General features: G+C 37.1%; 3 protein-coding genes across 3 annotated transcripts in view; 2 read left to right on the plus strand and 1 right to left on the minus strand.

Annotated features, from left to right (window-relative positions):
- Nucleotides 1-1,431, plus strand: part of LOC119536872 (olfactory receptor 4C5-like) — a 42,449-nt gene extending 41,018 nt beyond the window's left edge. Inside the window, exon 3 of the mRNA XM_037839580.1 lies at nt 1,288-1,431. Coding sequence (XP_037695508.1) covers nt 1,288-1,431 — 144 coding nt within the window. The remainder of the gene's footprint in view (nt 1-1,287) is intronic.
- A 5,765-nt stretch (nt 1,432-7,196) lies between these two features.
- Nucleotides 7,197-8,164, plus strand: LOC119536873 (olfactory receptor 4C5-like). Its single transcript, XM_037839581.1, has one exon. The coding sequence runs from the start codon at nt 7,226-7,228 to the stop codon at nt 8,162-8,164; it is 939 nt and encodes a 312-aa protein (XP_037695509.1). The 5' UTR covers nt 7,197-7,225.
- An 18,200-nt stretch (nt 8,165-26,364) lies between these two features.
- LOC119536874 (olfactory receptor 4C5-like) lies at nt 26,365-27,303 on the minus strand. The gene has a single exon (XM_037839582.1). It carries the CDS (start codon nt 27,301-27,303, stop codon nt 26,365-26,367), a length of 939 nt encoding a protein of 312 aa, XP_037695510.1.
- Between the last annotated feature and the right edge of the window lie 84 nt (nt 27,304-27,387).

The raw sequence follows: 27,387 nt of genomic DNA on the forward strand, positions 1-27,387 counted from the left end.
TTTATGTGTAATACTTTGATTGACATACAGCTCCTTCCTGACTCCTCAGAAATTTTATTTCAACTCCCATGACCAGAGCACCCCCAAAATGTTTATGGATCCTGTTAATGTTTAATGAGGGTTTTCACTCCAGAATTAAAATAATGGAGGCAATTGCAAAGTCCAGTTCCTTACTTGTCAGTATGACAATGAGAGAGTTAGAATTAGATAGAGTTAAATTAGTTATTTTGTGCCATTTTCAAGAAATTCTCAGTAGCGTTTACTCTCACACTGTCTCTGCTGATACCCTCTTATAGAGACAGACCTCCAACCAAGCAATCTGGTTAACAAAGGTCACGTCCTACATTAATGAATAAGTGTTTCCTTGGATCCCCAGGATTCTCACTTCTTGCTCAAAGAAGTTTTCTAATGGTGGATCTTTCTGTGGGTGGGGAGGATGCCATCTTTATCCTGCATCATCTCCTTAAGTACAGGAACAACCTGAAACCAAAGTTTCAATTGAGTTACACCAAACCAAATGATTCTTGGCAGGATTGCAACCATGTCCACAAGAGAGGCTGAGGGAGAGGAAGTGGAAATGGAGCCCTCCTTCCTACAGAGTTTGTCTTCTCCATCCTCCAGGCATATTTTATAAGGGCATCTGGTTGAGTGTGATTTTTTTCAATGACTTCTTCATTTAAGCATAGACCTTCACTCTACGTCTGCATGAATTTCCATCTGTGGGGTACAGAGGCTATTCTATTCCTCCATATTTTTTTTTTTTTTTTTGATATACTCACTCTTAACCACTCATGAAAAAACAAATTTATATACATGCCTTTTAAATCATTAACTGAAAGTAAGAATGCTAGGAATCTGGTCTCCTGTATTTATTCAGTCAAACATTAAAGCAGTTTTTACCTTTGTTATATATTTTATATATATTATATATTTGTTAAGATATTAAATAGAGCTAAGTATATGGGAAAATTATATATTCACTCATGTAGTTACCATTTTTATTTATCTTCAATCCCTTGTACAGATCTGTATTTCCATCTGGAATCATATTGTCTCTGCCTGAAAGTCTCATTTTGTATCTTGTAGTGTGAGTCTGCTGATAATGAATTCTGTTCCTTTTGTATGAATGAAACATCTTATTTTCTGTTTGTTTTTGAAAAATATTCTTGTATGTATATGTGTATATATACATATGTATATGCACATGTTCATGTATATGTATATATAATAGCCAGACCTTTTCTCTTTCACAGATTTTTCTTTCACAAGTTGCACCTCTGTCTCCAGGCCTGCATTGGTTCTGACAGGAAGAATGAGGCAATTCTTATCTTCTTCCCTGCACAACCATATAAACTGCAACCTTATACTCTTCAGATGAGGAAACCGAAGCACAGAAAAGTTGGGAAATTTGTCTCAGATGACAAATACTGACCAGGATTCAAAAAATTACAGCCAACAGTGCTAGAGTAATAGATATGTCAGACATGCAAACATTTAATTTAATTCAGAAAATATATTCCAAGCATTTTTTATGCAAAATACTCTATGCTATCTTTTGTATCTCTCCCAATTACATTATTTTATTTAAGGCTATTTAATGGGCTCTGGTAAGCAAATTGATATTCATAAGATCATATTATTTGTAAGTGGAAGGACTGGGAATCATATCTAGTTTCATGTCTTTCACATATAATTCATCTAGGATGCTAGCATGGCCCATTCATATAGCAGATGTCCCTGTTCATATATCTAATCTTCTGCTTAGACTTCCCTTCTACCCTGCAGCCATCAAGAAATTCCAACATCAAACATTCCAAGCTTGTGCTTAGGCAGGTACCAGGATAGGTACAAAGATAGGTAGGAAGAAAATAGGAGATGTTCTCTTAACTCCACCCTTTTTCCTGTTCAGTTACTGAACATGGACTCTGTCTGTGGAGTCAACCCCGCCTGCCCCTGGTGGTAGAACCAAAGCTCCTAAATAATCCAGACCTGGTCTGAATCAGCACTTTCTCTCCCATTATATCCTGTGGGTAACACTCATCACAACACCAATTTCATATGAGCCACAATAACATCATGATTAGAGCTCAGGGTTAGAAGTCAGATCATTCTAGACTTAAATCTGAGCCCTGATAATTATTAGTTTTTGACCATGGCCAAATTTGCTTTTATATTGAATGGAAATACCAGTAGCTTCATTAGGGAGATTATATGAGACTCAGATGAGATGCACACTGATATTTAGAAATGTGCCTTATAAACTGTAGCAGTAACCTTTTATGTGCAACCTTTAAACTGTAAGCAGGCTGTGAATATGAGCTCAGGTTCACAGAGGAGCAATATGTAAATGCAAAGTCTGTATCCAGATATGAATAAGCTTTCATCTATTGCCCCAGACCTGGAGGCACCATGCCCCAGGTGTCACAGAGGGTGTGAATCTTAAAGGAAGTAGTAAATAACTGAGATTAGGAGCTAGTGCAATTCGGCAGACCCCTGTTACCTGTTACCCAAGATGATTATCTTTGTCTCTAATGTGTATAAACTCCAATTGAAAAATCACTAAGGAGAGGCAGATTTGAGAATTTCTCCTGCTCTCCAGTCAGCATAAATAAACTTTTTTTCCTACTCATCCTGTTTGTTGTGACTCACATTGGCTGAGACAAGCAATGTACCCAGATTTGGGGAGGGCCCATCTACAGTATTAGATCTCATGATATTCACATTTCCTATATCCCCCTAAAACCTTTTATGGGAATCCCAAATTCGTTGTTAGACATTTTAGGGGGAAGATCAAACACTCCTAGAAAGATTTCAGAATTATAATTACTTTTGAACCATTATTGAACTTCTAAACTTGGCCTTTCTTTTCTCCATTTGCCCACAATCCTACAATCCACAAAAGAAATGAAGACAAACTACACATATGAGTTGAGAACACTTTTGCCAGGATCTGGGCACCATTACACCATGAACCCTCTTTTCCTATTCAGAAGATGACAAGAGACAACAAAGAGTTTACTCTATGCCAGATGCCATTATTTTTAAATGCAATTTTATTAAGGTATATTCATATAACATACAATCCTTCAAAGTGTACAATCAGTCATTCATAGTTGTTCATTGATCACCACAATCTTTGAACATTTTCATTACTCCAAAAAACAAGATAAAAATTAGAATAAAAAAGAACATCCAACACATTCTATCCCCCCCTCCCCCATTGTTCATTTACTTTTTTCACACACATTCATTTTTTTTCTTAAACGTTATCAAAATATTTAAAAACAAACAATAAAAAACATTTCAAACAAAACCAAAACAAAGGAATAAGAAAAAACAAATAACCTAAAATAACTACATTGCTTCCAACATGTTCCTACCCTACCCCAAGACACCATTTTAAGTGTCACATGAATTATTTCATATAACCCCAAACCAGTCTTATGACATGGGCTCTTTCCCATCTCCTTTGAGCAGATGTGGAAAATGAGACAGAAAGAACATGAGGAACTTGCCCAAGTTCACACAGTAGTAAGTAGAAGAGCCAGCTCTAGGAGGTGCAGTTTACTGTAACCCAAAGCTCTTCCTCTTGTGCATCTCAGGATTTTAATATCAGCGAGCAGGTTCTCTCACCTGCCTGTGTCTATCCTAAAGCATCAACAGTAGAGTAGCAGTTTGTAATAGCCTAGATGTTTTCACATTTATTTGGTCAAGGCTCCCTATAACTCAGGGAATAGGATTGTTTCCTATGCCCTGATAAGCTCTTGCACCCATTCTCCAATGACTAATCTGCACCCAACATCCCAGACTCCAGGATCACTTCCAGACAGAAATAAGATGATCCTAAGCTGCCTCAAAAGGCTCCCTGCCTGCCTTCCTTGGTCACAGATGCCGCAGCCACAGGAGAGGACGGGATAAACTCGTTTGGCTGCCAACTTGGCTGAAGCTGCTAATCCTATCCCTCTGGGAACTAAAAGTTCAGAGCATCTCTAACTCTTTCTTGTGCTTGAGCAAGATCCTTTTAAAAATTTACCCCATACATGAAAATATTAATAACAAAGACTCTGGGGATTCCTGAGCCTAGAACACTGCATAAACACAACTAGCCACAGACTACAGATGCTGTTTGGTTCTAAATTGTATTCAGACCCTGAGTGACCAAAGGAGCTATCACCAGTCTTAGCACAAGATTTCTATAAAGACAAGACTTAAAAGAGCTGACTTCAGAGACCTGCTCCTCAGGGCAACTTACATTTGTTGCTGAGGTCATGGTACTTGTAATCCCCAATTATTCTGTTTTAACACAGATTGATATTTTCAGGTCTTTAAATCAGGGTAGAGCAAAGATAAACTCACCTACAAACTAAGATTTACACAGGAAATCGCCCTTAGCACTTATTTGCAAGTCACAAATTGAGGTGAAGAAACACTTAAGGTAAAAATGGATGAACCTCCAAAGCAGCAGTTAGCGATAGGTCTGGGATTGCTAATGCCACAGAACACATTCTCGACAAATAAATGTCTTTTCATGGAATGAACTTGTACTTCTTCCCCAAATGCATTCAGACAGGTAGGTACAAGCAGTGACTTTTTATTTAGTATTTTTCTCTCAAAGTGACAGTAGCATTAAATTTACAGGTAAGTTATGTTTATACATGTATTTCTACTGCCAGTTTTTATGAATAATAACCAGCATACCTAGTCTACTCAGAATAGCATTCACTTGAGATATTATGGAATCAGGCCTGAGATAAGCAAATAAAGCTTCCTTTATTAAATTATCTTGCTGATTACAAAGGCAATATATTCTCTTTAGAGAAAAATCCGAACAGAAAATTTATAAAAGAAAACAATCATCCTTAATCCCATAATTCAGATAAGCACTGTTAGTCATCAGTTTATGTTCTTTAGATATGTTATTATGTATATATGTCATTTTAGATCTTTTAGACTTAAGGTCATTGTGTGCGTGTGTGTGTGTGTGTGTGTGGTGTGTATATATATGTCATTTCCACTCAGTATCATGTAGGAAGCATCTTTCCGTGTCACTCATCTTCCAAATCACTTTAATGTCCACCTGATATTTTATAACCATACATCATAATGTATTTTAACTGTAGCATCTATGTAGTCATTTCAGTTGTATTCACGTATTCAGTGTAATTTAAAAAAAAAATGTGAAATACAGCCTGTATGCAAAACTTTGGCCACATTTTTTGTCCAGAGTAAATTCTAAGAATGAGTACTGAAAATTTTATATGAACACACATGCACCAGCACTGAGTAATATAGCTCTCATCAATATTTGCTAATTAGCCAATTAAAAATATTCACTTTTTAAACTGCGTGTATTCATGACATGAAATGCAGGATATTTTAGATGTTTAACTTTTTCCTGAGGATTACCTTTTTATTAATTTTTGCTTTTCTTTGTAGAGCCCTTTCTTTACTTTTAAAAGCTGTTTCTGTAATAGTGGCTGTTTGTGACACTTGTTGCAATTATTTTTCTAGTGTGTTCCATGATTTCATGTAGTTGAATACATCATTTTTGTCCTTTTATACCACTGTTTTTGCTTAACATGTTCTACTCCATTGAGAGCTCAGGTTCATATTATCTCTATTTTTTTGTTTTTGTACTTTTTATGGTTTATTTTAATATTTTAATTCACATTGATTTTTCAGACTGACTTGAGGAGAAGACTTACTTTAGTTTTGAAAAATGCATATCAGTTATTGAAAAACCTGTTATTACCACCACTGAACTATACCTAATATTCTTTTAATTAGTTTTAAAACTAGGGTCTTTTGAGGATTTGACCATACTTGTTTTGCACAGAGCTTATTTGTGTTCATCATTTTTATTAGTATTTTTAAAACCAATATGCTTTTACAATTATTTATCATCCAATATTTTTCAAACTTTTTTCTTAATACAAATTTGTTGTTTTCATAACTTCTTGAGTTAAGTACTTAGTTCATCGATTTTCACTCTCAGTACATTTGTTTATGCAATTAATGTCATACAAGCAAATTTTTTAAGAATAAAAATATCGATGTGTGGTTTCTCCTTTTTGGTTCTTTTACCAATAATTTGGAAGTGTCAGGAAAGCTGTATTTTTTAGCTTTAGGCTACTAGTTTTGACATATGTAATAACATTCTTCAATTCTTCTATCTCCTTCATTCTATTTCATTTTATATATAAAAATATATATTTAAAATATATAGGTTCAGCAAAACTAAGGCCCATACACAATATCACATGGCTACTAGTAGTCAGTGAAAACAGAATACAAAAATAGTCTGTCTATTCTCTAGAACACAATAACTCATCATGTGTTGCTTCTTCACCTTAGATGTACCTGTTTTATTTTTTTAACAGAACCAGAGGGTGTTTCATAAATTTCTTAAACTGAGTTCTGATTTGCAAAAGGACCCTGAAATCAAAATATGACAGAAGCTACTCAAATAATGAATTCCAGAGTTTCAAATAAATTTGGGAAGTATTGCATTGCATCATGCTACCTGTTTTATCCCCTTCCTGATATCCTTCTCCCGGAGGTGGTCGATAAAGAATCTATGATATTCTTATACAATTTTGATTTAATGTAGCACAAGCTCACAAATGTACCGGGGTATATTTTACTTCAGCTTCAAATATTCCTTTAGTTCAGTTGATTCTGAAATGTGATTACATCATCCCTAATTTCCAATTGAACTCACCTAATGTTTTGTAGATCCCCTGATACAAGTTAAAAATATCAAGTAAAACAAACTCTGTAACAGCCTCAGCAGCATGAGTGATTAGAGAAGAGGCACAGAATAGACTCTCACGAATTCAAGCCTCTAATTCTCTTTACAGATCATTTTTTATTCCTGCTTTCCATTAGACACCATACTATGGCAGTTACTGGGAAAGGATTCAGTCATGTATGATTGCAGGAAACGTGTCTGGCATGTTAACAGTCATAAAACCATGTATGTGCGTGCATAGATGTGTGAGTGCATGTGTATGTGTGTGTGGAGAAGGTGGCTATGTATTCAATATGTGACTAAAATTTACCCAACCTTAAGTCTAGGATTTATCTGCTCAGTGTTTCCATCAGTCACACAGGAAATACTTTATCTGACAGATATATTATTTTCTTGATAAAAATTGATCTAACACCATTGAAATCACTGTTTTATTTGCAGACAAATCAGTCATCCAAATGCAAAATTGGATTCATGGAGCAATTGAACAATGTGACAGAATTCATCCTCTTCGGCCTGACACAGAACGCAGATGTGCAGAAACTATTGTTTGTTGTATTTACACTCATCTACTTTCTCACCCTGGCAGGCAACCTACTCATTGTAGTGACCATTGCTACCAGCCCAGCCCTGCACTCCCCCATGTATTTTTTTCTGTCTTTCTTGTCCTTCCTAGACAGCACCTTCTCTTCTATCACAGCCCCCAAAATGATGTTTGACCTTCTCATTGAGAAGAAAACAATCTCCTTCAGTGGGTGCATGACTCAGCTCTTTGCAGAGCATGTCATTGGTGGAGTTGAGATCCTCCTGCTCACAGTGATGGCCTATGACCGCTACGTGGCCATCTGCAGTCCCCTGCACTACAGGATCACAATGAACCGGAGGGTGTGTAGTCTCCTGGTGGCCATGTCTTGGGCTGGGGGATTTCTTCATGCTGTGATTCAAATCTGTTTTATGGGATGGTTAGCCTTCTGTGGCCCCAATGTCATTGACCATTTCTTCTGTGATTTTTACCCTCTGCTAAAACTCTCCTGCACTGATACTCACATCCTAGGACTGTTTGTTACTGTCAATAGTGGGTTCAAGTGTATGCTCAGTTTTTCCATTCTTATTACATCCTATGTCTTCATCCTTTGCTCCCTCAGAACTCACAGCTCTAAAGGATGGCGAAAAGCTCTCTCTACCTGTGCCTCACATATTACTGTGGTTGTCTTATTTTTTGTACCCTGTATATTTATATGCCTTCGACCCATGAGCACCTTTCCCATTGACAAAGTAGTGGCTGTATTTTATACTATGATAACACCTATGCTAAACCCTTTAATCTATACCCTCAGAAATGCTGAGGTGAGAAATGCAATGAGGAAGCTCTGGAGCCAAAAATTGATCTTGGGTAACAATTCAGGTAAATAGATAAGCTAAAACACAAAATCTATTCATATTTTAAGAATAATTGTATCTAATATTAAAAAAAAAAGGTCTTGCAGTCAGAATATGGGTTAAGTACATAATATGCCCTTGTTATCTGGAATCATAAATGTATCCTCTTTCATAAATGGTGACGAAAGTCCAATCCAATTAGAAACTTTTTGCATATATATGTTGTTAATCAATGGGATTTGATTAACTGACATGAGATTGTCACAATGTTTGGAAAATCCGTGGTTTTCTGTTCTATTAAAAATTATCTGCAAATCTTCAGGTATTCCTTAGGTAACCCATAGCCCAAGTATTAAAGTATATTAAAAAGTTTTGTAGTTAGAATTTTGTTAAAAATGCAATGTATTAATTCCAACTGCTGATGTCAGTATAGACTAATTATTGTGGGAGATAGGGATCAACCAGAAATAAATGAGTTTGGAGGAGAAAGAGAAAGTCTTTAAGGCAGGAGTGATCCCCAAATTAATGCTGCTGTGTTGCACAACCCATGAAGCACCAATTACATAGCAACCAGGGCTCTGCCAAGACAAATCATTTTCTCTACCAAGAAGGGGTATTACATTTTTCCAGGTACAGCCATAGAATAAACTTGCACATGATAGTCCCAAGTGGAATATATAAATGGAACAGTTTTTTTTTTTTTCAAAAACCTCCATGCAGAAAATCATCTTCAAAACAGCTTCTATTGAATGGATTAGAGCCTTAACTAACAGGAACAAAAACAGCTGGTACTGGAAAAAGAGAGTTGATGATATCTGAGTAATTAAAACAGTAAGTCTGCATATTCAGAGAACAGAAAGTTGCAGATCAATTGCATACCAATGAAAATGGTAGTCGTTTGAGATGTAATCACTTACAGGGCAATTCTAAGAGAACAAATCTGGATAAAAGAAGAGAATCCAGATTGTCCAAGACAGATATCCTGCTAAACTTTGATATGTAATTTCTATCTTCCTAAAGGCTGAACTGACCCAAATTACTCCATATCCGTGTTATCTCATCTTATTATATATATATATTTTTTACACTAATATGCATATTAATATGCATAGTAATATGACATTAATGTTCAAAAGCTCATAAACAATTCATTCCAAATTGGAGAGCACATTTTCTCAACCCTGACCAAAGCATTTGCTCACCACCAAATATCCATATGCTCCAACCATATTTTCAACCCCCTTTCATTTAAGAAGGGCCATGTAACTGGCTCACAGAAGTGATGGATGTCATGCTCAGGATGAAACATTTAGAAGCTGCCATGCTGCTCTCTAGCTTCCATTTTCCCTCCTGCAGCAAGCCTAGAAGAAATGCCTTATGATGGCAGAGTTATACTGAGGAAGCAACACAGATTACTGATTATCTACATGGAGGACAAATGCCTGACATGATCCTCTAACCCTTAGTGGATTTTGACTGAACAGAAAATAAAATTGCATGTGTTAAGCCATGGACATTTCAGAATTCATTTTTTACCACAATGAAACACAGTTTATCCTAACTGATGCATTGACTAACTTCATCACTGCAAGGATTTTTAAGTGTTAAGTGGACACATTAGCAATACTTTCGCAATTGCCTGAGTTCTCAAAGAGTGAAGAATGGATAAAGAACAATCCTTACAAATCAAATTAAGCCTTTTTCTGCTTCAGTATAACACACTCATTAACTGAAGTATTTAAACCATGTGCTGATACATGTCTTCTTTTCCCTTTATCTAAGATGTAAGGCAATACTGAAGAAAATTATACATTGATACACTAGAGTTTAACAACAAGGATTATGAAGTCTGGAATAAGCTAGCTTGTCAATGCTTCTTGAGCAAACATTCTTCCTGTCCATGTTCTTGTTTGGGTGAGCAAGTCTTTTTCATCTATATAAGCTTCCATGAATGCCATTTTGTGTCCTCTATTTGGGGAAATAAGCTGGTGTTAAATATGAAGGGTTTTTTTTTTTTTTTCAATAGCATGTCAAATTTGAACTAAACTAGTCCCTTCAATACCAGAGAAAAGGGGTGGGTTCTCTGCCTGATGTGCAAAATAGCCAATCCATGACATAGGGATGACACAGGGGTTTCAAAGAGAGAAAGGGGTTATGGGTGGGCATGAAGCAGGAGATCAGAGGGCCTATCAACCTAAAAATCTGTGTCACAGAGTCTAAGCAGTTGAGGGTTTTTATGGATTCAAACAAGGGGGAATGGAGTTGTTACCATGACAATAAAAGTATACAAAAGGCTGAGACCAGGCTAGAATAACCATTACAATAGAAAGTATAAACAAGGGTGAGTCTAATGAGTTTCAGTAATTTCAGGTATTAACTTCAGCCTATTATACAATACAGAAAGAAAATACCCATATATTGATTCAGTAATCGGAAGCATCCCCTAAATCCTAATAATCATAATCATCCCCTAAACCCTAATTTCTCGGTTATACCTCAGCTGCCACCTAATGTTAACACAGACCTCCGAAAAGTGTTTGTGCCCTGCGAGGCAGGCAAGTCAGACAAGGAGTAGGAGAGTGTGGTGCTTAAAATCGTGGAAGGAGTCATGCTGCCTTGTAAAATGATGACTTTGCCGCTTGCTAAGTGTATAACCTTCAACAAGTGACTTAATCTCTCTGAGATGCCATTTCCTCATCTGCAACTGTTTTTTCTTTCTCAGCTTTAAAGAAATAAATATACAACTAAACAGTCAGAGTTGGAGCTATTAACACCACCACCACCCCAACAAATGATAGTACAATTAGTAAAAAAAATCTGTGAAGACATAGACCTGAACAACAAATGACGCCTCCTAACCTAATTGACACTTAGAGGGTACTATACCTTAAAACTGAAGAAGACACATTTTTTTCAAGCACATGGTGCATTCACCAAAAGAGAACTTATGTTGGGCCATTTTGGGGACCCAGGGCCTGGGCCTCCTCCCCTCCATGGTGATTTCACATAGCCGCCTACTTGACTGGGGGACACATAGGAAAAGTCATCAGACCTTTCTCAACAGTAAAATGTTGGGGTGGTCACTGCCTGGACATCCCTGAAGATTGGGAAAATGATTAAACTAGAGGAAGGGGTAGCAACAGATGAGATAAAATTTAACAAAGGATTATGAATACTGAATCTCTACATAATTTTCTTTTTCTTGGTTGCTAGGATATTAGAATAGCTGGGAGGAAAGAACTGAAATGGTGGGACTGTAACCCATAACATTCTTTGAAATTTGCTGTATAGCTACTTGTTAAATTGTAATTTGAAAGTTAATCACTTTTTGCATATATGTTATATTTCACAGTAAGAAAATAACTGAAACTATGGTACTGTAGCCTGTATCATTCTTGGAAATTTCCTATATAACTACATGTTAAATTGTACTTTGAAAGTTATCACCTTTTTGAATATATGTTATATTTCCAATGAGGAAATAACAAACTGTGGAGTTGTAACCCATAACATTCTTGGAGATTTGGTCTCTAACTACTTGCTAAATCACACTAGGAAAGCTATGACTTCTATGTAAATACGTTATACTCCATGATTTTAAAAAATGTCATCAGAACCCCCCCAGGGGAGGAAAAAATGTACTGTTAACAAAGCATTGAAACTCCTCTCTCCTGATCACTGTTGATAACAAATCTCCAAGCCCTTGTGTCACAAGTCCCTGCTGAAACTCCACTCTCACACGCTCCTGGTCCTAACCATATAAACCACCACCTGGCATGCCCTTCTTTTGCAGAGCACTAACTTCCATCTTTTCTGGCCTGCCACCACCATGGAACAAGTCATCTCCTATAAGTAATTCCTATTAAACTCATGTCTCACTCTGTGCCTGTCATGTTCCTGGTCTTAGGGCTAAGCTGGGTTGTGACAGCCCATAAAACAAGTTTCAATAAATGTGCAAGCAATGGCATGTTACCAGGATGAAGTGCCACCCTTGGATTAGCACTTATAAAAATTTCCACCCAGCCTCTGTCTGAGCTATGCTAAGTGCAGAAATCCATTCCACCTAATCCTTGTCTAAGTCACACTTGCTTTCAGAAACTGCCTTTAGGAGCTAAGTGCAGGAAGCCAGTAACCACACAGCCTAGACATCCACAGCTGAACATCATGTGCAGATGAAAAGTGCAGGAATGCTGACTGCAGACAGAAAGTGCAAAAGTGCTGAGTGGTACCAATTGCACATACCCAAGCCATGACCCCTCATCCTCATAAAAGAATCTTACTCACCTTCTTTCTGGGAGAAGGTGGGCATGAATCCACCCTTCTCCATTCTTTGGCCAAAAAGAAAAGTGCTGCTTTGCTTTAGTGAACTTGGTTTTGTTCTATTGGTGCAAAGAACACTGGAAAGGAGACCCATTTAGGAGGGTCCAGCCCATAGAGGTCATTAATAGCATCATTCAGATTATGTCCTCTGAATACAATAGACTTAAATTAGAAATCAATCACAATAAGGTATCAAGGAAGAACCCCAAATACTTGGGAATTAAACAACATTTTCTAAATAATCCATTGGTCAAAGAAGAAATCATTAAAAATTTAGAATAATATTTATCTGAATGGTAATGAAAATACACAAAGTAATTTGTTATGCGATGGAGTTAAATCATTGCTTAGAGGAAATTTATAGTTTTAAATACATGCACACGTGAATGTCCATTATTTATATCTAAGTATTATTTTCAGAAATAATATCAGGAATGATTATTGATTTGTCTTAGGCAGTGCAACATTGATATGGTACTAAGATAATTGAGATGAAACTAGAGATACACTAACCATTTGTTGACTTACATTCTGAAGCATAAATGAATTCAGAAATTTAATTTCCCACATATTTATTGAGATTTACAATATGCTTTTTAGATACAATGATGAGTAAGCTTCAGACCTTAGCATTGTAATTGGGGTAAGGGGGACTGAAATATAAAGGATTCCCACAGAAGGCTGTGGGTGTTCAAAGAAGGAGATGGCATACCTGGATGGGAAAATCATGGAAGCTTCCTGAAGGTGACAGCATTTTAGATGAGCCTTGGAGAGTGAACAGATGGTAACAGGTAGAATTCAGGAAAATAAAGACGGAAAGCACTAGGGGATATTCAGAGCCCACTAGCTCTACCAGAGTATAACTGAAAAAAAAAAAAGAATGTTATGAGAAAACGATACCTTGAAAGTGTTTTATATCACATAAGGAGTTTGTAATTGATTAGGCAGGCAATGGGGAGTCATAGAAGTCTTTGAGGAGGGGAGCAGAGAAGTCTTTTACAATGATTAATCTGGAAGCACGTAGAAGAAAAATCTGCTGAGAATGAGGGGCAAGGATGGGTTTAGAGTTTTGGGGTATATTCTTATGATCTGGAATGATAGCAGCAAGAAATAAGAATCAAGTAGAGACAGTTAAAATGTTATAGGAGAGCAATGAGGAGCCAAAGGCAGCTAAACCCATGCCTTAATCAACAGGCAGTTCCAGAGTGAAGGAGATTGACAAAGCAACCAGGGGGTATAAGAAAGCAGGTTACCTGGGTGCTCTGTTGAAATGGCTCGGAGAATGAGAAGTCAAGAAGGCATTGAAGACTAAGAGAAAATTAATGGGCCAAACAACTGAAGGGATAAAAAGGAGGAAAAACAAGGAAAAAGAAGAGCAGAAAGGTTTGAACAGAAGAGAATTTTGGAGATCAGAAATAATAAATTTCTTTCATATTAATACTACATTAAAATAATACTTTTACCTACAACATTGATATCATTGTCTTTTGCTTTCAAATCACTTAAAATCTCTTTGTGGTTCCACTTTGAGTCTTAAGAAACTTGAGACTAGGGCTAGCAGTAGCTCATGTGAAATGTTAAGAGTTGAAGCCCTTGTTCTGATGACTAATCCCCTCTAGGTCAGCTTGACCTGCCTAAAACCACTGGACAAATCCTCGGGAAGTTAGGTAAATAGAATTTCTAAGCACTAGAATGACCATTACTTCCCTCCCTAAACTTTCACTTCAAAAACCCAGGTTCTGTCTCCCCAAACCCAAAGGACAGATGACAACTGTTTCTTGCAGCAGTTCTCCTTCTCCTCTCCCACCTCCTTCTTCATCATTCCCAGATTGTCCCTGGCTTTCTGAAAGGGTTTGTCCACCCAGGACAGCCAACCTGCTTCAAGGTCACTCTAAAATTAGAAAAGCAGCAATAGAAGGCCCCTCTCACACATCCTAGAGAACCTCTCCCACTCTGGTCCAAGAACATTCCATTAGAGAAAGGGAGAGGCAGAGTGAGATCTTAAGTACCCCAATTTCTGTCCTCTGCTCCCCCAACTATTTCTCTTCCTAAACCATTTTCCTCCCCATCCATCTCTTCATGGTGTTTTTTATTTCAGCACTCTGAAGGACTAAATGAGGGAGTTTAAGAGAGGTAAGACCACCATGTAAAACATGGCCAGTATCTTGTCTGCAGGGAAAATGACACAGGGCCTCATGTGGACAAAAGAAAAGGGTATGAAAAACAGGCCTACAACTGCCACATGTGAGGTGCAGATAGAGAGGGCCTTCTGAGGTCTGACTCCTCAGGGAGTGCAGGATGACCTCATAGGAAGCAACCAGCCCTGAAAAGTTGATCACTGAGATGGAGCACCATTGGCAATGATTAGCAGTACAAAGAGGAATGATTGGCAGGCTAGTGTCTGAGCAGGCTGGCTTCAGCACAGGGTGGACATTACAGAAGTAGTGGTCAATGACATTGGGGCCACAGAAGGGCAACTGGAAAATGAGGAAGTGTTGCAGGACAGAATGCAGCAAGCCCCCACCCAATGTGGCCCCCACCAGGAGGCCACATACACACTGGTTCATGATGGGTGTGCAGTGCAGGGACATGCAGATGGCCACATACTGGTCATAGGCCATCCCTGTCAGGAGAAAGATCTCCATGCCATGGAATAAATGGAGAAAAAAAATATGTGTGACACAGCCTTTGAGGGAAATAACTTTCCTTTCCTTAAAAGAGTCAAAGATGAACCTGGAGCTGTGACAGCACAGCAACACATCTCCACAAAGGGTAAGTAACTGAGGAAGAAGTACACATGGTTGGTGAGCCCTCTGCCAGCTATGATAGTCACCACAATGAGGCCACTGCCCAGCACATTGGCCATGCACGTGAGGAGAATCATCTCAGAAATGATCCTCTGTACATCCTGGTTCTGGTACAATCCCAAGGAACTATTTCATTCACATTACTTGTAGCAGCCATTGCTGAAAACACAGGGGGTGGGAGCCTGGAATCACAGAAATGAAACTCTCATTTGGTAATTAGAAACATCCTTCCCAAGCCTTGAGAATGACTATCATTCTGCTCCCTTTGAATTCCCTGTCTGCCTTGGGTTTCCAAAAAAAGTGTTCTCCGTGAGACAAATGGACAACAAAGTGATTCACAGCTGCTTGATATCACCCCACAAATAGGATTTGAATTTTTAATAATCCTGCCTTGAAATGTTTTCTAACACCCAGGCACAGGCATTAGTTAATCCTCACCACAAAAATGAGAGGATATTTTATGGATAAGAACATCAAGACACAGATCACACAGCTCAGAGTTGAGCTTCTACTACATCTCCCAATTCTGCAGAATGCCTAACATCGGTGCATAACAAGGACTTGTATCAGTCTTGCCTTATGCCATAAAGTGGAACAAATCTTCTACAGTGAGTGCTGGAATTTCCAAACCCCAATTATTTTGCAACCGGTGATACTAACCAGCCTCCCTAATGGGTGTAAGAAAGAAGCTAAGAAGGAGAAAGGATGAAGTCTCCAAACTTCAACCACAGTCCCTAGATGGGGGATATGGAAAAGGGAAAATGTGAGGCAGTAACAAGCTGCCTCCATGATCCTGGGATGGATGGCTAAGAAGCAAATCAAAGTCCTGTTTTATGACAGTCTATTACAAACAGGGGATTATAATGTGCTTTAATCAGAACCTTGGAGCATGCAAGTCTACATAAGGAAAGCCTGTAAGGTGAGTTTCAAGCCTTTACCTGCAGCAACAGAATCTTAAAGAGATCCTGACTTGCACTGGAGAGAACCCTGAAGACTGACAAAGGGTGATCAAATACAATAAATTCATAATCCCAGCCTTCCAAGTGGTAATTTCCTCAGGGCCAAACAAGCCCTGCTAGAAAACCTGAAAGTCTCCTGGGTGAATATCACACACTTCAGCCAGTTTGTCACCCAAGCCATGAGTTGGAAAGCAGCTGCAGTCCTGTGATCTGGTGGACAAGAACACAAGACTTGGAGTTGGGAAACCTGAGGTGAAATTCTAGCATTGCCACACATTCTGTGTGATCTTAAATAAGTAAAAACACCTCTCCAGCACCCCCCCCCCCCATTTTCATCTTAAAAATGGAATAAAAACACCTTTGCATAGTATGGTTTTGAATGAGCTCAGATCATTTAAAAGAAAATTATAAACTATAAGATTGCAATTGTTTATTCTGCCCCACTGCCTGTGTTAGTGCAGTGCCTAGTGAAGCTCCCTAACATGATTTCCCTGCAGAAGTCAAGCCTGATGCCTGCCTTACAATCAGCCAAGGTATGACAGCCTCTGCTGGGTAGATTTGCTGTGCTCTGGGGTTCTGACTTAAGCATATTACAGACAATCCCATGGAACAATTGGATGTTATAAAACAAGACTTAAATACCTTTTGACTTTTTTCCTAGTCATTAGTTCAAGGACTTTGAAGGAATCCTGTTACTACCTCACATTTCCCCTTCTCCACACCTACCTCCAAGGACAGTGGTTGAGGCTTGGAGTCTTTCTCTCCCCCCACCCTTCTTGGGTTCTTTCTTATGTCAATTAGGGTACATGGTTAGTTTCACAGGTTGCAGAATAATCAGGGCTGGGAATCTCTAGCACTTTATGTTTCAAGACCAGGCTAACATGAATTCATTATTATACAAACAATGTAAGGCACTCCAGAGAAGTAAGATATGTAGTAAAGAACCTACATTTTGAGCAATACAGACCTCTGTTCAAATAAGAGCTTCATGGCCTAGGGTAAGTGAATAAGTCTCTCTGAGCCTCAGTTTCCTGATGTATAAAATACAGATAATACTATCCTTTCTCTGTTATACTCCTCCTTTACTCTCTACCATCCTCCACTGTGTGCCTAGCTGATCCTTCTGCCATAGAAACAGTGGACACACTATGCTAATGTCTCACACATTGGATGTTTATGCAGGATTCTTAGATGGGCATTGTATATACATTGTATATGTAAATATTATGTATTTGTAAATACCATGAGATTTTTGTAAGAATTGTTTCATGTGACTTGGAGATAGGCACATCCAAAGTCCATAGGGCAGGCCACAAGCTGGAAACACCAATGAAAGTTTTCAATAAATTCCACAGAAGTGGCCGGCAGAATTAGAGATGGTGTATTAGTCAGGGTTCTCTAGGGAAACTGAACCAACAGGAGATAACTGTAAATATGAGATTTTATAAAAGTGTCTCATGCAACTGTGGGGATGCCCAAGTCCAACTTCTATAGAGCAGGCTGTGAGCTGGAAACTCCAATAAAGTTGCTCTATGAACTGTCTAGGAGAGGCCAGCTGGCTGAAGTAAAAAAAAAAAAAAAAAGTGAAAGTTCTCTCTTAAAAGTCTTTATCTGATTGTATCAAATCCAACTGACTGGATTCTCTCATTGTGGAAGACACTCCCTTAGTTTATTTTAGATGTAATCAGCCACAGATTCATTCAATTGACTGATGATTTAATCAACCAGCATTCTGGCTCATTAACCAGCCACTAAATGTCCTTGCAGTAATGGTTAGGCCACTGCTTGCTTGACCAGATAATGACACCATTACCTGGCCAAGTTGACACATGTACCTAACTATCACAGATTGAAATTCTCTCTTCTGACTGCTGACATCGCCACTTCTCCTTTTAAATCCTTTGACTTTTTGGATGACTTTTCTCTCTTTGTTGAATACAATCTTCTCAGTTGATTGTAAATCTAATCAGCCATAGATGCAATCAATTCTCTGATGATTTAAACCCATGAAATATCCTCACAGTAACAATCAGGCCACTGCTTATTTAGCCAAACAACTGGATGACATAACCAGGCCAATTTGACACATGAACTTAACCATCACAGGCATATTTCACCCACAGGGGGAAATGGCTTCATGACCAGGCAAATATTTTCTGTGATATTTATCTTTGAAAATGAATATTATCTGTTCCTATAATTGTTTCTTATTTTGTGTGTCAATGAGAGAAGTACTCTCAGAGACAATAAAGGGCCATTTTAGCCTTCCAATTTAAAAATATCTATTTGTGTTTTATAGGCTGTTGAAGATTAACAGAATGAGAAATATGTACAATGAAACCAACATATTTTTTAAAAGTTTGGATGGATTGCTTAAAAATTAAAGGACTTTAGAATGGAAAGAAGGGAAACTAACATGTATTGAATCTCTGAGTAGAAGTGAAGAACATTTGAGAGATAATTTCATAAAGAGATAATTAAACCAGTAAGCCATTGACGGTATCAGTGACATATACATTTGGCTCAAAAATAACTTTAATTTTGATTTTAACTGTCAGGACAAAAAAAACAAATGTGTTTTTTTTTGTGGGAACTCAGAATGATTTCCCATTTTTATATAATTAACAATGTGAAGTTTAGAAATTGGTGTGGGGGCATTTTTAGACAGTTTTATTCACATGTCATAAAATCCATCCAAACTGTACAATCAGTGCCTCTTGATACAACCACAGAGTTGTGCATTCCTTACCACAATCAATTTGAGAACATTTTCATTGTTCCTAAAAGAAAAATCCTGTACCCCTGTACCTCCCTATTATTGACATTTAGCATTGGTATGCTACCTTTGTTACAATTAATGAAAGAATATTACAATATTACAGTTAACTATAGTCCATGGTAGTTGTATTTTTCCCATATAATACCCTATTAATAACATCTAGTAATAGTGACATACATTTGCTCTTAGTCATGGAAGAAAATTCTCATATTTTTACTATTAACCATAGTTATCATCCACATGTTCATTATGTTACACAGTCCATTGTTTTATCTTCTAGCTTTCCTTCTAGTGAAATCTTGACCCTAAACTTCCCCTTTCAATCACAAAAGCACTCATACTTCAGTGCTGTTAATTACATTCACAGTATTGTACTATCATTACCTCTATTTCCAAACCTTTACAATCAACCTCATTAAAAAATCTGCACAAATTAAGTAGCAGCTCCCCATTTTCTGCCCTCATTCTATGTCCTAGTAATCTATATTCTAGATTTTTAACTCCATGAGTTTGCTCATTATAACTAGTTCATATTAGTGAGACCATACAATATTTGTCCTTTCATGTCTGGTTTATTTCACTCAGAATAATGTCCTCAAGGTTTATCCACAATATGGCATGCATCAGGTCTTTATTCCTTCTTACAGATGCATAACATTCCATTGTATGTATATACCACATTTTGCTAATCCATCCATCAGTGGTTGGACACTGGACTTGTTTCCATCTTTTGGCAATTGTGAATAATGCCTCTATGAACACCAGTGTGTAAATGTCTATTTGTGCCTCTTGGTTTCAGGTCTTCTGAGTATACACCTAGTAGTGGAAATTGCCAGATCCATGGCAATTCTATATTTATCTTTTTGAGGAACCATCTTCCACAGGAGCTGCACCATTCTACATTACCACCAGCAGTGAATAAGTGCTCCTATTTCTCCACATACTTTTCAACACTTTTTGTTTTCTGTTTTCTTTTTTTAATAGTGGTCATTCTAGTCAGTGTGAAATGGTATCTCATTGTGGCTTTGATTTCATTTACGTAATAGAGTGTTGAGCATCTTTTCATATGCTTTTTGGTCATCTGAATTTCCTCTTTGGAAAAGTATCTATTCAACTCTTTCATTCATTTTTAAAATCAGGTTTTTTGTTTATTTTTATTGCTGAGTTGTAAAATTTCTTTACATATTCTAGATATCATATCCCTATCAGATATGTGGTTTCCAAATATTTTCTTCCATTGAGTAGGCTGCTTTTTCACCCTGTTGACAAAGTACTTTGAAGAAAAAATGTATTTAAATTTGAGGAGATCCCATTTATCTATTTCTTCTTTCATTGCTTGTGATTTGAGTGTAAAGTCTAAGAAATCATCTCCTATCACAATATCTTGAAGATGCTTACCTACATTTTCTTCTAGGAGTTTTATGGTACTGGCTCTTATATGTAGGTCTTTGATCCATCTTGAGTTAATTTTTGTATAAGGTGTAAGACAGGGGTCTTCTTTCATTCTTTTGGATATGGATATCCAATTCTCCCATCATCATTTGTTGAAGAGACTGTTCTGTCCAGTTGAGTGGTTTGGCAGCCTTGCCAAAAATCAACTGGTCATAGATGTGAGGACCTATTTATGAACTCTCAATTTAATTCCATTGATCAATATATCTATCTTTATGCCAGTATCATGCTGTTTTGACAATTGTAGCTTTGTAGTATGCTTTAATGTCATCAGTGTGAGTCCTCCAACTTCATTCTTCTTTTTCAAGATGTTTTTAGCTATTTGGGGCCCCTTACTCTTCCAAATAAATTTGATAATTGGCTTTTCCCTTCCTGCAAAGTAAGCTGTTGGATATTTCATTGATGTTGGTTACAATCTGCAGATCAATTTTGACAGAATTGATATTTTAATGATATTTAGTCTTCCAATCTATAAACATGGAATTTCCTTCTATTTATTTAGCTCTTCTTTGATTTCTTTTAGCAACATTTTGTAGTTTTCTGTGTACAGGTCCTTTACATCATTGGTTAAATTTATTCCTAGATATTTGATTCTTTTAGTTTATTGTAATTGAAATTTTTTTGTTGATTTCTTCCTCAGACTGCTCATTACTAGTGTATAGAAACACTACTGATTTTTGCATGTTGATCTTTATCCTGCCACTTTGCTGAGCTCACTTATTAACTCTATTAGCATCACTGTATATTTTTCAGGAGTTTCTAAATATAGGTATCATGTTATCTACAATTAGTGAAAGTTTTACTTCTTCTTTTCTGATCTGAATGCCAGGTCTGGGATCTGAGCAACAGTTTCAGCCTGCCCCAGACAAAAGTGGCGGGCATCCTCTGTCTCAACCATATCCCTGGAAGAAGCAGTCTTAATTTGACAATTAAAGACACAATGCCACCTTAGCATTGTAGGTAAGAGTTTGCTGAAGAGTGCCAGCTGATGGACAGGCCAGGGAAGCACAGATTCAGGGACCCATCAAAGTGAAGATTGGTATCCTTCTGGGTCTCCTCCCCAGGGCACTTTGGAATTTTTCTACACCCCCTTTGTGCATCCCTGGTCCAGTTATGACTGGGAAAAACTGACTTCAGAAAGTCCTCTCTGGGGGGACCCTTCTCCCAGAATTAGCCATCCAAGTAAAAACAGCTAGAGGTAATGAGAGGAGTATTAAAAATATATAAAGGCAAATAAAAAAACAAACAGCACATATCAATGTTTCCAGAAGATTGCACATATGTTGCCATCTAAAACATTGTACTGTATATCTGGGGCAATAAACAAATGAATAAGTGCTGAAAAATATGATCAGCTAAATACAAGCTATTTTAAGGCATATAGCTTGTATATATACAGGCTTGTATAAATACAAGCTATTATAAGGTATAGAATAAGTTGAACCAGCTGTCAAAGAAGAGCTTTACCACAAGAAAACCATAAGCAAGAGAGAGAAAGTGACCTCCAGAGTAAACCCGTGAAGAAAATCAGTTGCCTAGATATCAGCAAAATATTACAAGCCATACTAGGAAATAAGAAGATATGGCCAAGTCAAAGGAACAAATTAAAACTTCAGATGAGACACAGGAGGTGAAATAACTAATCAATGATGTTCAAATAAATCTTTTAAATCAATTCAAGGAGATAAAGGAAAATATGGCGGAAGAGATAAATAATATTAAGAAGATACTGAGTGAGCACAAAGAAGAATTTGAAAGCAGGCAAAAAGAAAATAACATAGCTTATGAGAAAGAAAGATGCAATAGAAGAAATTAAAAATACTCAATAGGTAAAAAGAGAAGATTCAAACAGGCAGGAAAAAGGAGCAGTGAACTAGAGGATAGGACATCCAAAATCTTATAGACAAATGAACAGATAGAGAAAAGAAAGGAAAAACTTGAGCAGGGTCTCATGGAATTGAATACAGCATGAAGTGCAGAAATGTAGGCATCATGGGAATACCAGAAGTAGAATAGAAAGGAAGAGGGGCAGAAAGAATATCTGAGGAAATAATGGCTGAAAATTTCCCAACTGTTATGAAAGACATAAATTTACATGTCCAAGAAGCACAACATACACTGTACAGAATAAATCCTAATAAACCTACTCCAAGACACATCCTAATCAGAACATCAAATGCCAAAGATAAAGAGAGAATTCTGTAAGCAGCAAGACAAAAGCAATTCATTGCATATAAAGACACTCAATAAGACCAAGTTCCAATTTCTCCTCAGGAACTATGGAGGTGAGAAGTCCGTGGTATGATATATTTAAGATATTGAAAGAGAAAAACCATCAGCCAAGAATTCTTCATATGGAAAAACTGGACTTCAAAAATGAGAGAGAACTTAAGATATTCACAAATAAACAGAAATTGAGAGAGTTCATCAATAAGAGACCTGCCCTACCAGAGGTACTAAAGGGAGTTCTGCAGGCTGAAAGGAAACAGCAGGAGAGAGAGGTGTGGAAGAGACTGTAGAAGTGAAGATTATCATAAAGGGTAACTAAAAGGGTAAAAGAGAGAAGAAAATAAGATGTGACTTATATAAAATCCGAAGGTTGAAGTAAGTTCTGCCTTTATAGTAATAACACTGAATATTAATGGATTAATCTCCCTGATCAAAAGACACAGATCAGCAGAAGGGATTAAAAAAATATGATCCATTATTATGTTATCTAAAAGAGTTCACCTTAGACCCAAGGAGATAAATAGGTTGAAAGTGAAAGGTGGGAAAATATATTCCACAAAAACACTAACCAGAAAAGAGCTGGGCTAGCTTTGTATTATCAAACAAAATACACTTTAAATGCAAAATTTTTATATGAGTCAAAGAACCAACATTATATATTAATAAAAGGGGTAATTCACTGAGAAGAAATAACAATCATAAATATTTTACACACATAACCAGGTGCCCCAATATAAGTGATACAACCTCTGGCAAAACTAAAGGGAGAAATTGACATCTCCACAATAATAGTTGGGGTTTTCAATACACCCCTCTCATGAATATATGGAATACCTAGACAGAGGCTCAATAAAGAAACAGATAACTTGAATAATAAGATAAATGAACTAGAGCTAACAGACATATATAAAACATTGCATCACCAAACAGCAGGATATACATTCTTCTCAAGTGCTCATGGGTCATTCTCCAGAATAGACCACATGTTGGGTCACAAAACATTTCTTAATAAATTAAAAAATATTGGAGTTATACAAAGCACTTTCTATGATCATAATGGAAGCATGCTGGAAATCAATAGCAGGTGGAGAACTAAAAAATTCACAAATATTTGGAAGTTAGAAACACACACTCTTAAATAATCAGTGTGTCAAAGAAGAAGTTGCAAGAGAAATCAGTAAATATCTTGAGCAAATGAACATGAGAGCACAACATATCAAAACTTATGGGATGATGTGAAGGCAGTGCCAAGAGGGAAATTTATAGTCCTAAATGCCTACATTGCAAAATAGGAATGAGCTAAAATCAAAGACCTAACTGCACAACTGGAAGAACTAGAAAAAGAACGGCAAACTAATCCTAAAGCAAGCAGAAGGAAAGAAATAGCAAGATTAGAGCTGAAATAAATGAAATTGAGAACAAAAAAACAATACAGAGAATCAACAAAAGCAAATGTTTTTTTCAGATCAATGTAACCCACCAGCCTTAGCTAGACTGACACGGAGAAAAAGAAGATGCAAATAAATAAAATCAGAAATGAGAGGGGGGACATGACTACTGATCCCACGGAAATAAAAAAAGGCCATAAGAGGACACTATGAACAACTGTATGCCAACAAATTAGATAATTTCCTAGAAATACATGAACAACCTACACTTATTCTAGAAGAAATAGATCTCAACAATCCAATCACAAGTAAAGAGATTGAATCAGTCATCAAAAATCTCCCAGCAAAGACTAGCCGAGCAACAGGTGGCTTTCCTAGTGAATTCTATCAATCATTCCAAGAAGAATTCATAGCAATCCTGCTCAAACTCTTCCAAAAAATTGAAGAGGAGGGAACACTACCTAACTTATTCTATGACATCAATGGCATCCTAATACCAAAGACAAATAAAGTTACTACACAGAAAGATTACAGACCAATCTCTCTAATGAATTTAGATGCAAAAATCCTCAGCAAAATACTTGCAAATTGAACCCTAGAGTGCATTAAAAGAATTTTACACCATGATCAAGTGGGTTTTATCCCAGGTATGTGAGTGGTTCAACGTAAGAAAATCAATTAATGTAATGCACCACATTAAGAAATTGAATGGGAAAAACCACATACCCTTATACCCTATTTGAGAATCTTGATAATTGCAAAAGTTATGCTATCTGTTCTCTTAACTTAGAAATCTTTTTAAAGTCAGTTAACACATTAATCAGGATAAGCTGTGTTTTATTGTTGAAACAAATGAATCCTAAAATCTCCATGGCTTAACACGTTCTAGATTATTTTTGCTTGGGAAAAATTCACTGAGTGTTGGGGAATCATGTAGGGCATTTGTCCTTCATGTGGTTACTCAGTAATCCAGGTGGCTCCCTCTATATAGTCCTGACATTTTAATGTATTTCTTCCAGGCTTGCTGAAGAAGGAGAAAAAAAGCTGGATAGGAGCTCACTTGCTCCCAAATGTTTCAGCCTGAGAGTGACACATATCACTACTGTGAGCTTTTCACATGGCCCTTCTTAAATACAAGAGGGCTGAATATCTGTTTAGAGCACATGGATATTTGGTGATCAGTAAATTGATTGTTCACAATTGAAAAAAGTTATTTCCTATTTGGAATAATTATTTACTACCTGATGCGTATTTATATGCATATAACTTGAGATACAGTCATGGCTATGTACTCATTTGGGTTAATTTAGTTCTTACAAAGATAAAAGTGAAATCACAAATATAAGCAGGACATCTGATTCATCCTTTTCTTTTATTTGGATGCTTTCTCTTAGAATTGCTTTGTAAGTGACAGCATCTCTAATGACTACCCAATTCATTGGTCTGCAATTGGTCTGCAATTTTCTATTCAAATTTGAATTGCTGACTTTCTCCTTTGATTACTCAATTTCACAAATTCTCTTTTGTATCAGCTACTATTTTTCCTATTACTAAGGCTCAAATCTATTCAATAAAGCTAATTTGAGATGAGGTGCATGTGGATATTTTGACAGAAAAATGCTCCATATATATACACTACCTGGGAATAGCCTGTGCAAGTCTGCTCTGTGGTTGGACCTGGAATGATTTAATATTCTTCCTTGGCTTAAGGCTGAGAAAATAATTTATCTGTGTGGAGCCCAGTATACATTGGTGCTTCATGGGCTGTGCAACACAACAGCATTGATTCTGCAACAATTCCTGTCTTAATGACTTTCTTTCATTCCTCCACCCCACTGATTTCTGGATGATGCCTATCTTCCACAATAACAAGTCTACTCTAATATCAGGGGTTGGGATTAAAATCTGCTCATTTTGTTGAATTTTCAACAAAATTCTAGCCATTTTTTTTTATGTATTTTGAGTATTCGAGCTATTAGTGACATGAGCTATAGTTGAATATTTGAAGATAATTTTTTATAAATATATAAAGCCATGAATTTTCTAAACATTGTGTCAACTTTGTCAATTAGCATATCCCATTGATCAATCATTTGTATATACAAAGATGTTTCTAATTGGAAGGGATTTTCTACATATAATTAATATAATTAAATAATATTTCATGAAAGAGGAATTATTCAAGAGTGCAAAAACCAAGGATAAAATATACTCAAACCTGCATATGCTGACTGCAACACCATTACCTTTTGCCTTAGACACACTTGTAATTAAAATAGCAATAGATTTTTTATCTTGTCTAGTTACCTGAATTGTTAACCAAGATCACTCTTTGGCTCCAGAGCTTCCTCATTGCATTTTTCACCTCTGCATTTCTGAGTGTGTAGATTAAAGGGTTTAACATTGGTGTTATCATAGTATAAAACACAGCCACTGCTTTATCAATGGGGAAGGTGGTCATGGGACGAAGGTATACAAATATGCAGGGCACAAAGAATAATACAACCACAGTAATATGGGAGGCACAGGTGGAGAGAGCCTTCTGCCGTCCTTCAGTGCTATAAGATCTCAAGGAGTAAAGAATGAGGACATAGGAGGTGATAAGAATAGAAAAACTGAGCATACACATGAACCCACTGTTGGCGGCAACCAATAGTCCAAAGATGTGTGTGTCAGTGCAGGAGAGTTTCAGCAATGGGTAAAGATCACAGAAGAAGTGGTCAATGACATTAGGGCCACAGAAGGGCAACCACAGCATAAAAAGGATTTGTATCAGAGCATGAAGAAATCCTCCTGCCCAGGACACAACCACCAGGAGGCCACACACCTGCCGGTTCATTGTGGTCATGTAGTGCAGGGGCCTGCAGATGGCCACGTAGCGGTCATAGGCCATCACCATGAGCAGAATGATCTCAACTCCACCAAGGAAATGCTCTGCAAAGAGCTGAGTCATGCACCAACTGAAGGAAATGGTTTTCTTTTCAGCAAGTAAGTCAAATATCATTTTGGGGGTTATGGTAGAAGAGAAGGAGCCATCTAAAAAGGATAAGAAAGACAGAAAAAAATACATGGGGGAGCCCAGGGCTGGGCTGGTGGTGATGGTCACTATAATGAGTAGGTTGCCCACCAGAGTGAGAAGGTAGATAAGTGTAAACATGACAAACAAGAGTTTCTGCACATCTGGGTTCAGTGTCAAGCCAAGCAGGATGAATTCCGTCACATTTTTCACTGTTGCCATGAATTCAATTTTGCCTTTGGATAATTGATTTATCTGCAAACAGCACAGGGATTGCAAAGGTGCTAGGTAGATCACTTCTGATAA

Source organism: Choloepus didactylus, chromosome 6 (genome assembly GCF_015220235.1).
Source record: "Choloepus didactylus isolate mChoDid1 chromosome 6, mChoDid1.pri, whole genome shotgun sequence".
Lineage (NCBI taxonomy): Eukaryota > Metazoa > Chordata > Mammalia > Pilosa > Megalonychidae > Choloepus > Choloepus didactylus.